Raw genomic sequence first — 15,779 nt, 5'->3', positions numbered from 1 at the left:
GATAATTATTGCCAACAACTTGCAACACCAAATGAACTACGATTGCATGGTCTGATTCCACCAGTAATGAATCAATGTGTAATCTCCATGCCAATTGTAAGCCCAAGTAAACACTCCACACCTCAATAGCTCATCAACCCATAATCTTCATGCCATGTAAGCCCAAGTAAAGACCCATAGATCAACAGTGAGAATCTCACCTATGCCCAAATTGGCGTAAGACCCAGAAATTCATTTACCATCAGAATCTCTTAAAATATCACTCAACATTAAGCTCAAAACAATGTAGAGGATTCTCCTAGAACGTACTACGCTTGAGAATGCTTTATGTTAAAGAGTACTTGAAAGCACTTTTGATATAAGCATTTTTGTCACATGAAGTGCCTCTCTCTGAAAGTTATTGTGACCACCGAGAACCACTATCAAACGAGCCCAAAATTGAAAATGAAAGCAATGCTTCATGAATAAGCACTTTTAACTTTTTTAGCTAAACGTAACTATGAACAAAATGCAAAATAAAAGTTTACAAACACGAAAAAAGAACACTAGTAATTTCAGAGCTCACAATTTCATGATATCTAACAAACACAAAGGCACTTTCATAAATAAGCTTCGAAGTGGGAACCTGAGCGATCATTATAAAGGATGGTGACTGTCTTTCAAATTCATTCAAGTTCATGACTACCAAGAGGTTTTACCAAAATCACAACAAATGGGGTTCCCTGAAAAGCCAGAATTCACTTGCTCTTCTTCGGTTCTTTTGCATACTCGTTGATGAGTCCGTCCACTTCCTTCCAGAAAAGGCCTTCCACCAACACTCCATCCTTGGTAAACCTGAAACAGAAAAACAAAAGTAGAGCAAAAAATATTACTGCAACTTGAAACTCCAAGAAGCAATATGAAGACACGTGTGAGCACTTATGCGCAGACATGAAAGGGAGAGGCGGAGGAAGAGAGAGACCACTGAGTAACGCTCTTTGTGAATTCCACTGGTTTGTTTGCAGATATTGATTCCGGATCTGCACTGGCTACTGTAAGCGTGTACAAGTCAGAAAATCTTGGTAACTTGGAAGACACCACCAACCCGGTGCTAAAGGCGCCCTGCACAAATGCATTACCAATAAGAAATGGACAACACCAATTTTTATGTTAGGCAACAAGACCATATTTTGACTTCTCTTTCGTGAAGCAACTTAATGTGCCTCCATTTCAGATGATATAATGAACTGTTAGCCCAAATTCCAAGTGATTATGCAGAAGCTGTAAACTGAAACTATTAAGTTTCTTTGAGTTTCACACTTGTTTAAGTTGAAATTAAACCGACTTGATAATCCAATTTTGCCAAACTGACCCCAACGTACTGAAAATATTTTTGGCATACATACCTGGCAGAATTGAAATTTCCAGCAACTATAGTACATAGTTACTAGTGAAGAAAACAATGACACCTTAGTTCAAATTACCTGGATCTACAAACTAAACATGCAACGAGACAAAACTCTCGCATACTTCCTTTAAAGGTTCATCTGCTATACTGAAGGAGAAATTAACTAATGAACCATGTTAGAGCAAAGACTCAACAGTTTGTATTTACTTATAACAAAACGTAAACAAGCCATGTGACTTGAATTAAGCTAAGACAGTCCTTCCTCACATCCTATGTAGTACTAAAATCTTATACAAAACATCTGCAGAACCATCTCCACCAAGCATGAAACTATCGTTCACCGAGACATCAATTGACTATGTGGTGGTAATACTTAAAAACAATATACAAACATTAAACAACAAATATGAAAATGTTACTAAGAAAAACATAAAAGAGCTTACCGCAGGAGGATGAGTGAACAAGATTGCATTTTTCTCCTTCGTGTATGAGACCAGCTGCAATATCCCATTAACGATGACATACTTGCCAGAGTCAAAGATGAAACAGACTTGCGGAATTATCATTCGAACAAGGATACGCCATTAACTATTCAATCAGATTCTTACATGTCCTTTCCGAAAATTCATTCCTCAATTCTTCTGAACCAAGTCGTTCAAAGTTGTATCCGCTCAAAATTTCGGAAATATACTTATAAAAACACACGACTTACGGAATATGGTGATTACGAATAAAACAATCACGATCAAACAATGCCAAGAACAGACAGCAGAACCTAGTTAGCACCTAACTTTAACCAATTATCTGAGATCAATTCAAGAAAAAGGATATAATGCAATGCATCCAAGCAGGAAATCTCGGTTTTCCGGAAATTTCTTGTTGTAGAACTGAGCAAACAAAGCAATGATTATCACAACGGTTCCAATCAGCAACTTCAAGTTACTCAGCCTCGTATTCTCCACATACCCGCGACTCTTAACAATCTACAAAACCATTTTAATTAAATTAATCCAATCACTAATCACTCCAAACAGCCTCATAATCCACAAATCACACAATAAATCAAGCAAAACATAACTTCTGATAACCGTATAATCCAAATCTTTCAGAAATTGAGGAAATTGTGAGATGTTAAACGCAATCGGTAAACTGGTGAAATTAAATTTATGAAAACATTGGAGAAAAATCGACCGACCTCGGAGACAGACTCGTCGAGGAGGTGCTTGATGGAGCTGTGATCTGAGAGATTGACCTTCTTAGGGTTTTTGCTCTTGCTCTCGGCCTTCGTCTCCGACATTTTGGACTCTTGGGATTTCTTTCAATTTTCTTCAGTCTTGCAGCTGAGAATTTTGCATATCGCGGGGTTTTGGCTTTTAGGCGATTGAACTGTTTCTGTGACTACTCAGTGTCTTGACATCATTGTTCCAATCAAAGTCTGTCACGTGGACAAAGAGACATACACGTGGGATCTTTTTTCCATGTCACCCATTTGAAGGGAATTAGATCTACTCCAGACTTTAGGCCATCTTTAACCGATGACTGGTCAGATGGCTCAATTTAACCTTCTGATCTTCCAAGATTCTCCAAGATATTAATATTTTAATGAACAGTGTCATATTTGCCTTCGTCTCCAGCGGAGGGCCAAATGGCCAAATGGCTCGTTTTAGCCCTGTCACAAAAAATCGTCTCCAACCGAGGGCATAGGGCCAAACATAATTTATTATTTAAATTTAAAAACTACAACAACTAAAATTTAAAAACTACAACTAAAATTTAAAAACGACAAATTAAATTTAAAAACTACAAATTAAATTCGAAAACAACATTAACTTAAATTTAAAAACTACAACAACTTAAATTTAATATCCATAATCAACATCATCTTCATCATCTGCCATTGTAGGAGTATAGTCAGAACTAAACAACTGCCGTCAGCTCATAATTTTATTTTTCTCCTATCAAAATAGGTCATACTTATTAGAGTCTAATTCAAAGTGTTCATTTCCATATTCTTATCATCCATCTCTTCTTGTATTTGTTTGGCCTGTTCTTCATGCCTACACTTCATTTCTTCCGCCTCAAAGGCATTTTACTCCGCCAATAATCGCAATGAGGCCGCCACTTCATGTTGAGCGGCATAATCATCATTTGCCTTGCCCTTTTCCTTTAACCTTCATGTCTACTTGCAGCTGCTAACAATGCTTGATGCCATTTGTTCAAACTTGGCTGAAGATGTTTCTTCCATCTTGAAAAACAACTCTCGCGGTTTCGAATATTCACTGGAGTGGTGCCTTCATAGAACTCTAAGTATTTTTTAGACATACAAGTCCAAACACTATCATTTGTTTAACAATTCCCCCTCACACTATCTTTCGACACCCATCCAAGCCCTACCTTTCATTACAAACGAGGTAATTTCAAAATTATTAAAAAAATTGAAGGATAGATTTTTGAAGGAGGAAGGAAAATATGAGATTTGAAATGGTGTAGGAATGGTGAAAATTTTGTGAGGAATGGTTTAGATATTTATAGGAAAAAAATAGGCCTGAAAAACCTAAAAAACAAAAAAAAAATAAATTTTGAATCCAACGGTAACTGGCGCTAGCTAGTCGTTGAATTCAAAATTCTTTTAAGCTTTCATGTCAATTATATCCGACAGGAAAACTGATTTTTCTGGCCAAGCCCTCTTCAATTCCTTGGGGCCCTCTCAGATTCCACAGCCCTCTGGCCTAGCCCTCGGTTAGAGACGGTTTTCGGACTATTTTCGACCTTCTGGCCCTCTGGACCCTTCAGTTGGAGATGACCTTAGTGTCCGGAGCCTTGGGGTCCATAAATCTGGATCACACATTTGTGTGTAAATGATATCGGAGTCGTTGGTTTGTGTACTGAGCTGGTGGAATGAGTTAATAAGAACTATCAGATTCAATTTGTATGACCTAGGTTGTGAATCCAAATCCCATTTAGAGTTATATATTTTCTTGTTCCCAAATCCCAATTCACCGCGTAGCGAACTTGTATTTGACGAGTGTTTTACCTTTTGAACACGCGTCTAATATATATTAAGTAATTTTCATTTTGCAATGAAGGGCTAAAGGGCTCAATATAGCCCACATTTAACAAACAACTCATCTTCAACGGTGAGCTAAATAGAATCTTGAAAAAGATTCCTGAGCTAAAGGCTGCTGGGCAAACCAATTGTAATCCACTTGAAGCCTCAAGTAGGGATGGGTAAATACCCATTGGTTATGGGTAACCGCAGTTATCCTCCCATTTAAACTTGACGGTTACGGTTATGGGTAACCGTTTAGATTAATAAACGGTTATGGGTATAATCGTTTACCCGTGAAATTTAAATAGACGGTTATGGATATTACCCGCAGTTATAAACAGGATACCCATTTAACCATTTATTTTAATATATGTAAAACTAAATAATATATATATATTTGTTTCTAACTGGGTTTAGTATCCCGAGATATATTTGGTTATAAAGGGCCATATAATATGTATATATATGCGCCTCACTTGAGAGAAAAATATAGTTGATAGAACGGGCTAATGTTTAATATATGTGATTGAATGTGCTAAAGCATTAGAGTGCTCGACAGTTTTGTTTTGGAGTCTTTTGGAGTTTTGACCAATTCAAGATAATGATTACCTTGAGCATTTAGAAACATGTTATTATCAGATGATGCGTACCTATATATATTATTAGAGTTGTTAGAGATTGAAGTGAAACGGAAGTCATGTATTATTCTGTTTATTTTCTTCACTAATATTAGATAAGAGAAATGAACATAGAGAGAGACAAATGAAAAAAACATGATTATTACTTTCTGCTTTTCATCTTTTTGTATTACCCATATGATACAAGTATACGTCTCTTTTAATACATGTAAAAGGCTTACACACTAAAACAATAAAAACAAAACTTCTACTACTTAAGCAATATAATTTTGACTTCTATTCTTCCACTTTCCACCCTTAGCCATATGTGGGGGTTTTCTTTATGTAGGCATTCACACCAATTTCACAACAGAAATCATTACTTGAGTAGTTATAGTCTCAACAACTACTAATGTTAGTGAGAAACAATCCAAAAATCAATTACAAAAAACAAAAAGGCACAGCTTTGTATTACTTGTAGGCCAAGCAACTCCATTATTTTTCTTAAAAAAGGCACAAGGTACAGGAGAAATATCATCACAGTAATTCCCAAGCCTATTTTTCTCTTTATGCAGCTCCACCCATCTCTCTCTCCTTCAGTTAAATTAGGCCACAACTGCATTGTTAAACATGCTCCTAACACTTAGCTAAGGAGCTGAATGCTTGTTTACTACAAAGCCGTTCACAATATTCATCAAGCAATCCAAGTAATCTATAAAACATGGTTTCAATTTCGATATTTTTTTCAGCAATGATTGCATGAAACATTTACCACGAAACATGAACTTTAATTTTACATTATTTTTTTTTTCAAATTATAGATTCAACTTAAATTTATTGTTCTTATCATTGTGGTGAAATGAATATGTGTGAATAAGAGAAGAAAAAAAATGGGATTTTTCAAACCCTACACGCATGGAGCCACAGCCTGAAACCGCGCTGCCCGAGGCACCAAGTCGTTCCTGCTCCAAAACTCTAAGGTCCAAAACAAAGTCGTTTTGCATCATCTTTCTTACAGACCTGGGCTACTTGCAGTCGATCCGCAACCTAATTGGGCATATGCACCAAACCGTCCCACTTGTTTTTTTTTTTTTTTTTTTTTGGCTCACATGAAATAACAAGCCCATGTGTTAGGCCTTGTTTTTTCACTTTTCCTTCTTAGCCCAATAATTGGGTATATAATCTGTTAACCCATTTACTTCTACTTTATTGCCCAGCAACCCAACAACCACTCATTTGGGCCTGCAAGCCACGACAGCCCCATATTTTAGGTCGTCACTTATTCTTTTCACACATAGGTCGCGAAGCTATTCTCATTCACTACTTATGTATATTGTGTTTGTTTGCAGGTATCATGAACCTAGAGTTCATACTAAAACTCGAACTTGAAGCTTTGAAAATAAGTGCCATAGAAATTCGAAGTTTCATAAAACAATACATCTGTAAAATTTAGTTTGTGCAAATTACTTTATTGTCTATAATTTTATTTTGTGATAGAAGACAAAAATGTTTTTTCACCCTCTTATAGTTGACAAAAAGAGTTTCATTAATATGTGGTTTAAATTAACTTCTTCCTTACAAATCTGTTATGTGAAAATAAACTAACTTGAAATAGGTCCTAATTTTATGGAAAGAGATCCTCTCCAGATCCCTTCTACCAAATCCACCCAATCAATCAATTCAGGCCCTTGAAATTTGATCTAACGGCTACAAGCAGGAGGCTCCTTTAAAAGTTATAATAACTTTAGCCGTTAGACTAAATTTCAAGAGTCCAAATTAGGTGATTGGATGGATTTGGTGGAAGAGATCCAGAAATGATCCATTTCCCAATTTTATGGCCTAACAATTAGATTAGTCTAATTTTTAGTTATTCTTTTATTTAGGTCCATGAATAGGACTCCATATGTCAGCACTTTTTGTTGTTAGGTTGATACTTTGCATTGTGATTATTATTTTACTCTACTATAGCTATTCAATGGAAAAAGAAAAAAAAGAAAAAAAATGATATGATCGGTACTTTGATAGCAATTCTCTCTGAGTGTAATCGCTAAAAAGATAGCGACTAATAACGGAAAAAATCGCTATAATAGTACCGATCCATCCCTTTTCAATTTTTTTTTCAGTTTTTTTTATTTTGTTAGTGTTTCTTTTAATTATCTTACCATAATAACAAGTTATCATATTCGTGTTTTTCAAAATATATTTTTTCTGTGCAAAATATATTATAATTCATTTTTAAACCCTTGTAATCAATGATTTAAAACATAAATTTAAAGATATTTTTCTATTTTCTCACTTTAAGAATCAATAAAAAATGGTTTCATGACCTAATAATCGGTATGATCACATCCAAAGTGTAAGATCCCACATCACCAAGGGGAGTGATCCTTATATGTATATTCTCATCCATACCTAGCACGAGGCTTTTTGGGAGCTCATTGACTTCGGGTTCCATCAGAACTCGAAGTTAAGCGAGTAGCGCGCGAGAGCACTTGCATAATGGGTGACCAACTAGGAAGTTCTCATGTAAGTTCCCAAAAACAAAACCGTGAGGGTGTGATAGGGGTCCAAAGCAGACAATATCGTGTTATGGTGGAGTCGGGCCCGGAAAGTGGTCCGGCCTGGGCTGGGATGTGACAATTTGGTATCAGAGCCTAACCCTGGCCGTAGTGTGCCGACGAGGACGTCAGGCCCCTAAGGGGGGTAGATTGTAAGATCCCACATCGCCTAGGGGAGTGATCCTTATATGTATATTCTCATCCCTACCTAGCACGAGGCCTTTTGGAAGCTCACTGGATTCGGGTTCCATCGGAACTCCGAAGTTAAGCGAGTAGTAGCGCGAGAGCACTCCCATGATGGGTGACCCACTGGGAAGTTCTCGTGTGAGTTTCCAAAACAAAACCATGAGGGTGTGCTGGGGGTCCAAAACGGACAATATCGTGCTATGATGGAGTCGGGGCCGGGATGTGACACAAAGGTTTTGCAATATTTTCCTTAACTCCAGCGCAAAATATTTCTTAAAGCTAAAAATTTCAATTTTTTTTTTTCACAAAAAACTGAGTGTTATAAGTCAAAGTTAGAGTCATTCTATTCGCATCACATATTTCCTAAAATTAATTTAGGACATTTCCAAAATTTCGAACACCTATAAATCTCTTGGGGGGCCTCACTATTAGTTATATTATTTTTCTATTTTTTTTTAACTTAGGTACCCTATTAGTCAGCATAAACTCATATTTCATCTGATCTTTTACAATCTAAACTACCTATCATATAAGTACTTTTATAGTCTAAACTACATGTCATATAAGTACTTGTACAAGCTAAACTTGTCACATCCCGACCCGGGGGGACCACTTCCCAGACCCGCTCCACCACCGTAGCACGATATTGTCCGTTTTGGGCCCCGACCACGCCCTCATGGTTTTGTTTCTGGGAACTCACACGAGAACTTCCCAATGGGTCACCCATCATGGGAGTGCTCTCGCGCGCTACTTGCTTAACTTCGGAGTTCCAATGGAACCCGAAGCCAGTGCGCTCCCAAAAGGCCTCGTGCTAGGTAGGGATGATAATATACATATAAGGATCACTTCCTTCGGCAATGTGGGATGTCACAAAACTACCTATCATATTATAATATTAGTCGGCATAAACTTAGATTTCAACTGATCTTTTATAATCTAAACTACCAATTATATAAGTACTTTTACAGTCTAAACTACTTCCCATATAAGTACTTGTACAAGCTAAACTACCTGTCATATAAGTACTTGTACAAGCTAAACTACCTGCCATATAAGTACTTGTACAAGCTAAACTACCTATCATGGTGGAATAAGTAATTTTACATGATTATAACAGTAAGATGTAGTCCTCCATCTTGGTAATGTTAAAAGCCCGCGAAGCTAACATAATCAATGTCAAAAGCCTCTAGAGCAATTACTTACGTAAGACAATCAATGTATAATGCTCGCAAATCATGTAACAAATACCAGCAAAAATGAAGCTTACTGTTGTAAACGATTCAACTGAAAACATGTACAATTACTTGTAGTTCTCATAGCTTCTTGCGAATTCAAATTCAAATTTGGATACTAATCTGCAGGAATCGCGAGAAAAATTCAAAACAGGAGTCGAATAGAGTTTTTGATGAAACGACGAGATTTGATAAGTAACCTTTTTTTTTATTTTTTTTTAATACAACAATATATTTTACACTAAAAATGATGAGAGTTTTTTATGAAATGATGAGATTTGATGTGTAACTTAAAGTTCCATGTTAATTCCGGAAGAGTCATGATAAAACATTCAATGACAGTCGGTAGCAATTTTGTTTTCAAATTATGGACACTTTAATTGCTTTACTTATTAGACCGTACCTATGACTGTGCAATACATTAGACCCATATCAAAACATACGGATCATGATCCTCTCCTGAGCAAAGGGTAAGGATCTTCTTGACCAAACTCATCGGGCCGTTGAAATTTTATTCAACGGTTACAAACAAAATGCCACTTTAAAAGTTATAATAATTGTAGCTGTTGGATGAAATTTCAACGGCCCGATGGGCTTGGTCAGGAGGATCCTCACTAGGATAGGCAAATACCCATTGGTTATGGGTAACCGCGTTTATCTGCCCATTTAAATTTGACGGTTACGGTTGTGGGTAACCGTTTAGATAAATAAATGGTTATGGGTATAACCATTTACCCGTGAAATTTAAATGGGCGGTTATAGGTATTACCCACGGTTATAAACGGATACCCATTTAACGGTTTATTTTAATATATGTAAAACTAAAAAAAAAAAAAATAGTTTCTAACTAGGTTTAGTATCCCGAGATATATTTGGTTATAAAGGGCCATATAATATAATATATATATATATATATATATATATATGCCTCACTTGAGAGAAAAATATAGTTGATAGAACGGGCTAATATTTAATATATATGATTGAATATGCTAAAGTATTAGTGTTTGACAGTTTTGCTTTGGAGTCTTTTGGAGTTTTAACCAATTCAAGACAATGATTACCTTAAACATTTAGAAACATGTTATTATTCGATGATGCGTACCTATATATATATATTTATTATTTATTTAATTGGCCTCGAGTTTTCAATAAATATTTGACCCCAGAATTAGAAATCGATTAAATAGCTTGGATTGATGAACATATGTTTCTAAATAAAAATCAAAATATTTATCAAATTAGCCTATCAGCGGACTGATGCGTACTTACATATATAAATATATATGTATACAAGAATATTAATTAACCTACAACCATGCATGATTCTTGTAATAGATTGACCGTCAAATAATTAAGAGACATCGCATATATTCATAAATAATTTTGCCGTTAATATAAAAATACATGTTAAATGTACTTATAATGGTATTTAATACTTAGAAAAATGAAAATTATTACAAATTTCTTTTTAATTTTAAAGTTGTTAAAAAAATAGGTAGACGGGTAAAAAAAAAAAAAGTAAACGGGTACACGGTTATGGGTAAATGGGTATGCGTTTATGGGTATGGTTAACCGTTTATAAACGGTTATGGGTATGTGTATACCTGTTTATGTTAAATACCCAACGGGTAAATGGTTATGTGGGTAAAAGCTTAAATGGTTATGGGTAAATAATCGCGGTTACCCGCCTGCCATAACCGTTGCCCATCCCTAGCCTCAATCCACCATTATTCAAAGGACTGGTGCATGTGTTGCTGCTGTGGTGATAAACATCAAAATAATGGTTGATGATTTATGTGGCAATTTGACATTTTGCACAATATTTTGCTTCACCTAATTTGTTAAATAAAAATGTCATTTAATAATTTTTTTTATCTTTTTTATGGAGTCCATTCATTAAGGCAACCAATCAAATATTTAAAAAAACATAACATTTATTATATATTATATTAATCTATTAAAAAATCATTTAATAAATTTGACATATGCTGTCAAATTTGACAACAAAAGGATTTGCTTTCAAATGACTCAGCGTCGCGTAAGAAATTGAAGGCTCGGTTGGAGATAGTTTGCTGCTATCTTTTACTGTTGTATGCTTACATGACAATTTTGACATCTCCTTTGGAGATGCTTTGACACGCCTTGATCCTGATATTCCCCGAATACCAGGATAGGCACGTGCTAACCGACACCTGAGAGTGACAAAAGTCATTTATTGAATGCAAATACTGAGAAAAATGAATAAATAAAACTTATAAATTTAATTATGAAGAATAAGCACCAAAGGAACGTGTTCAGAGCATACAACTAACTAGAATACTAAAGGAAATAATATAAAATTGAATGAATAAAAGAATGGATCCTACACCGAGAGGACTCGAAGATGCCAATGCGGAGGTGTCTAGACGCTGAGATTGTATGCCTCGATTCTAAGTCTTGAAGGGAGCGCAAAACAAATATGAGTGGACCAAGTTGATATATCAGAGGAAAACACACTCCAGACCCCATGCCGGCTCCCCGTCCCTGTGCTAAATAGCTAAAGGAAACACACTTCAGGCCCTATGCCAACACCAAATAGTCGCCCGGGACGGACTGGAATCTATCCCTACGTCCCGTAGCGGAAATGACCACTAGGTAAGTACAAAACCAGTGAAAGTCATCCATCATCTATACTATAAAGAGGTGTTCTAAACATGTTCTAAATATCATATTGTCAGCCATTGAATATTCTATAAGAACACGGGTTATAAAAAAAAAAATAATCAAAATAGCCTCAATAAACATGTTATCTCATAAAACGTTTCATAGAACATAATTGTTAAATCATGCTTTTCATGTATGCATTTCTATTATTAAAACATGCATTTTTAGAAGGGGTCCACTCACCGCACACCGTTGGTGCAAAGCATACCAAAAAGGAATAATGGAATCACTGTTACTAATTGCACCTATTCACACAAAGGGTACATTCAGTCAAACTCTACTCAAACAAATTAATTTGGAAAAACGGGCGTAAAAAACGGGTACAAGATGTTGAAATTAGCCTAGGAGGGTCTCAGATGAAAACTCGAAAAGTCAACCCAAAAAGTCAACGTTGACAGTTGACGGGTTAAAGTCAAAGTCAATGCTGACCGTTGACCGAGTCAACGATCAGACCAGATCAAAGGTATTGGGTTGGACCAATTTGGGTCTAAGGGTTTAAAAGGTTTGGGCTTTAGGGATATGGGTTTAGGGTGTAGGTAATTAGGTAGGATGGGTTAGTGGGCTTAAGAAATGGGTTTTGGGAAGTGGGCTTAGGGTTTTAGGTGGACTGGGTTTAGCTTTAGGAATTAGGCTTAGGGCTTTAAGGTGAACGGGCCTAAGGCCCGACTTTTAATCAACCCAAGGGCCTTAGCTTAAATAGGATTTTGGGTTGAGTTTTAGAAATAGGAAATTGGGTTGGGTTTAGGTTTCTAGGTAAAAGCGTTTAGGTTGGTTCTGGGTTGGGCCTAAAGGCCCATGGGTTTGAGTTCTTAAGGGTTTTGGGATGAGTTCAAAGGGTTAAAAGGTTGGGCTTGGCAAGAAAAGCCTAAAGGCCTGGTGTGGTTGCTGCTCGCCAGAGCTAAACGGAAGGGAAGGCTGGATTTTGGCGGGAAAGTTGAACAAACTTTAAACTTTAATAACTTTGTCAAAACTTAACGAAATCAAGTGATTCAAAAACGGAAATCATAGTTCTCGATGAGACAAAGAGAATGGTACCTCTCACTGACGTCTAACTCATCGTGGTTTGGCTGGAAAACGTCTCAAAAGTCACTGAGGTCGCCAGAAACTGGGTAAGATTCAAATGGATATAACTTCTTCTGAAACAAAAAGGAAAGTTGTAGTACTCGGCGAGACGAAGAGATTGATACCTTGCACGCTGGCTAACTCGCCGTGGTTTGGCCGAAAATTACCTCGAAAGGGGCGGTGCTCACCGGAAAACTGGGGAAATGTCTCCAAGGTGGTTTCTTTGTGGTTTGACATTTAAAACGTGTACAAAAGTTTAGTCAACAACTAACGAAGAGGGAAGGATTAATTCAAAGGTCTAGAACCTTACTCTTATGCGGGGGAATCGATAATCAGTGTCGAACAAGGCGGCTCAGCCGCGGTGATGCAGTTGCAAAGTTGATAGATTGAAGTGAAAGAGTCTAATAAGAGGGATGAGGGACATCCCATAGGTGAGGGTGGCATCTGGTGGTCATCTCCAAAGCACCATCTCGGTGCTAGCCATGAAAGAAGGGAGAGAAGAGACTTGCGAGACGGAGAGAAATGAGATAGAGAAAAGAGAGAGAGTTGTGAGGAGTGAGGGAAAAAGAGAACTTGGGAGAGAAGAGTGAGGACAAGAGAAATGAGAGGGGATCGGGGACAAACAAATCAGGGGTAGGCCCCTTGGGCACACCAATTAAAACCCAAAAACTAATTTTTAAAAGGAAAATATCCCCCCCCAACTTTGTGAAAATACAAAAATACCCTTTTTGTTCCGTAAATCTCGAGACGGGTTGTTACATGCTTTAAGGGTTACAATGATAAAGTGTGATGCAGCTCACCATTTATCACACATACTCAACTTTGAAGCCATATGATGTTTCACATACTTGGAATTGGACCGGTCCATATCAAAAGGTGGCTAATGTCTGTGATGACGTCAACTAGTTGTTGGATTTTTTTTAGAAGTAAAAACTACTGGACAAGGTTTGGTGATTTAAAAAATAAAAAAAAATTAAAGTCATATATAATAGGAAAAAATATCACGAAATCTAATATTTGTATAACATGTTTGGAGGGGATGAATACGGCTACCATAAAAATTTTAATTATAGCCATGCACTATTCATTTTAACTATATTTTAGGAATGGAGGCTAAATTTGGCACAAGTATTAGAAATGGTGACATCATTTGGACAACATCTTCATGCAAGATCAAATCTACCTTAATTAGGATAGTTTATTAAGGTTTATAAAACAGGTCTTCGTTTCACCAAAGCTCATGCAAAATGCATTTAATACCAACCAAGACCCCACCACATCTACCACCTCGATCACCACCACCCATCATTGTCGTCGTACCGCCACCATCCCCTACTATTACCACCGCCAACACCAACCTCAGCCTAACCACCATCTTTGCCACCATTTCAAAATTCATCTTACAAAACATTATCACCAAACATAAACTAAGTATAAAATTTGAGATAAGAATTGATTGAAATTCAAGGCTCAAACTTTTTATTAGTTTAGACGGTGGGACACCCTATCAAATTAGACGTGCTAAAATGAAAGTGAGTCCAGCATTTAATTAAATATAAGTGCTTGAGAATATCTAAATGACATCACTTTCACAAAGCAATCATCCAACTGTATAAAGCTATGTGAGGACACCACGTTGTAAGATAAAAGAAACAAATATTTAGTATTTAATATTTAGGATATTTTATAACAAAAATATAAAAAAGAAAGAAATCAGAAAGCTTACAAATAGAAGAAGTAGTGAAATGAAATAAGATTAACTAGTTCGTTAGTCAATATAATATTTAAGTATTTGATCCCAATTTTTTTTAAATACACGTGTTCAATTATTTACATGTAAGCAAACTGCACAAAAAAAATTAAAGAGTGAATCAATTATTTTACATATATATTTTTAACAAATGATATTATCCACTAGCGGAAAGGAGGTGAGCTTAACTTCACAATGAGGTAACAATAATGTAGTTCAAATTTGTCTTTAACGATAATCAAATCTAAAACTTTTAACTTACAAGTGAAAACTAAACTGTGATATTAAGTGGCTATACATATTTTAATAAACGCACTAAATTCAATAATTAAAATAATTACAGTTCATGTATAATTTGCAAAGTGATAAAATAATAAAAAGGTTACAAGTGGCAGCTTCTACAGAATTGGGTTCGCTACACGGACCCATGTTAGGACGAGCTTCATTTGGTTCTTGTCTTTCAACTTGGTCGTACAGTTCCGGTTTATGAGAGATGTTTTAATGTGATCGAACCATAAGATGGTACATCATATATTATTATATAAATAGTAGAACATGTCTGTTAAAAATCTAATAACTTAAAAAAAAATTCTCATATTATATAAAAATATCAAATATGTGATATACTACCTGTATTCTAATCACATTAAAAAATTTATCCCAATTTATGACATCGAGCTGTGGACCTTTAACAAAAGCCCAACAAGTTTACATTTTGCACACACAACTTGCACTTAATTTTAATTTTGAGTCATTTCGTTGTCGCGCCCTATTAAAATTTGGTGGTCCAAAAATCTTGGGTTGAGGATGAATAAGATGGGACTTCAACGAGTTGACGGGTGACTGAGTCATTCGGTAGCCGGTGGCCTATCAAGTTTGACTATATTGACCCTTGTGTAGATAAAATTGTTCTGGAAGCTGGTATAAAATTACGGTTTAATATTGTTCTTTTTCACTTGTAAAAAGAAGATTTATGGTTCAATTTCTATCAATGGTACGTGTCATATTTACTATGACTAACTCACTGTGTGATTTAGTTGAAACTCTATAATATCATTGCATTACAAACAAAAAAGCACTGTACACTATAAGAAACGTAAGTCGCCACTGGTCAATAAAACGCACCTGTGTGTACAAATACCCTTAATTTATTGGAAAAATATCAGTAATAGTTGGAAATCTTGCCCATTTCACTCAAGGAAGTGTTTGTTTCCATATCTTGGGTGCTTGCT

At 36.0% G+C, this 15,779-nt stretch overlaps 1 protein-coding gene across 1 annotated transcript; it reads right to left on the bottom strand.

Moving 5' to 3' along the window:
* Positions 1-438: 438 nt before the first annotated feature.
* On the bottom strand, positions 439-2,744 carry LOC125479193 (signal peptidase complex subunit 2-like). The gene is made up of 5 exons (XM_048588270.1): positions 2,583-2,744; positions 2,219-2,370; positions 1,831-1,912; positions 962-1,101; positions 439-834 (listed from the first exon to the last, which is right to left on the bottom strand). Exons 1-5 carry the CDS (start codon positions 2,682-2,684, stop codon positions 738-740), a joined length of 573 nt encoding a protein of 190 aa, XP_048444227.1. The 5' UTR covers positions 2,685-2,744; the 3' UTR covers positions 439-737.
* Between the last annotated feature and the right edge of the window lie 13,035 nt (positions 2,745-15,779).

Source organism: the organism of the source record quoted next, unplaced genomic scaffold (genome assembly GCF_019419815.1).
Source record: "Pyrus x bretschneideri cultivar Hongxiangsu unplaced genomic scaffold, Pyrus_bretschneideri_v1 Contig28, whole genome shotgun sequence".
NCBI lineage: Eukaryota > Viridiplantae > Streptophyta > Magnoliopsida > Rosales > Rosaceae > Pyrus > Pyrus x bretschneideri.
Note: the sequence above shows the minus strand (reverse complement) of the source record. Positions and strands in the feature narration are given on the sequence as shown.

Excerpts from the sequence above, each read along its gene's own strand:
- LOC125479193 (XM_048588270.1), bottom strand. The coding sequence starts at position 2,684 with ATGTCGGAGACGAAGGCCGAGAGCAAGAGCAAAAACCCTAAGAAGGTC. Across the intron at positions 1,913-2,218 it reads CTGCTTGGATGCATTGCATT|GTATGTCATCGTTAATGGGA; the intron begins ATATCCTTTTTC and ends TGACTCTGGCAA. Across the intron at positions 1,102-1,830 it reads TGTTCACTCATCCTCCTGCG|GGCGCCTTTAGCACCGGGTT; the intron begins GTAAGCTCTTTT and ends GCATTTGTGCAG.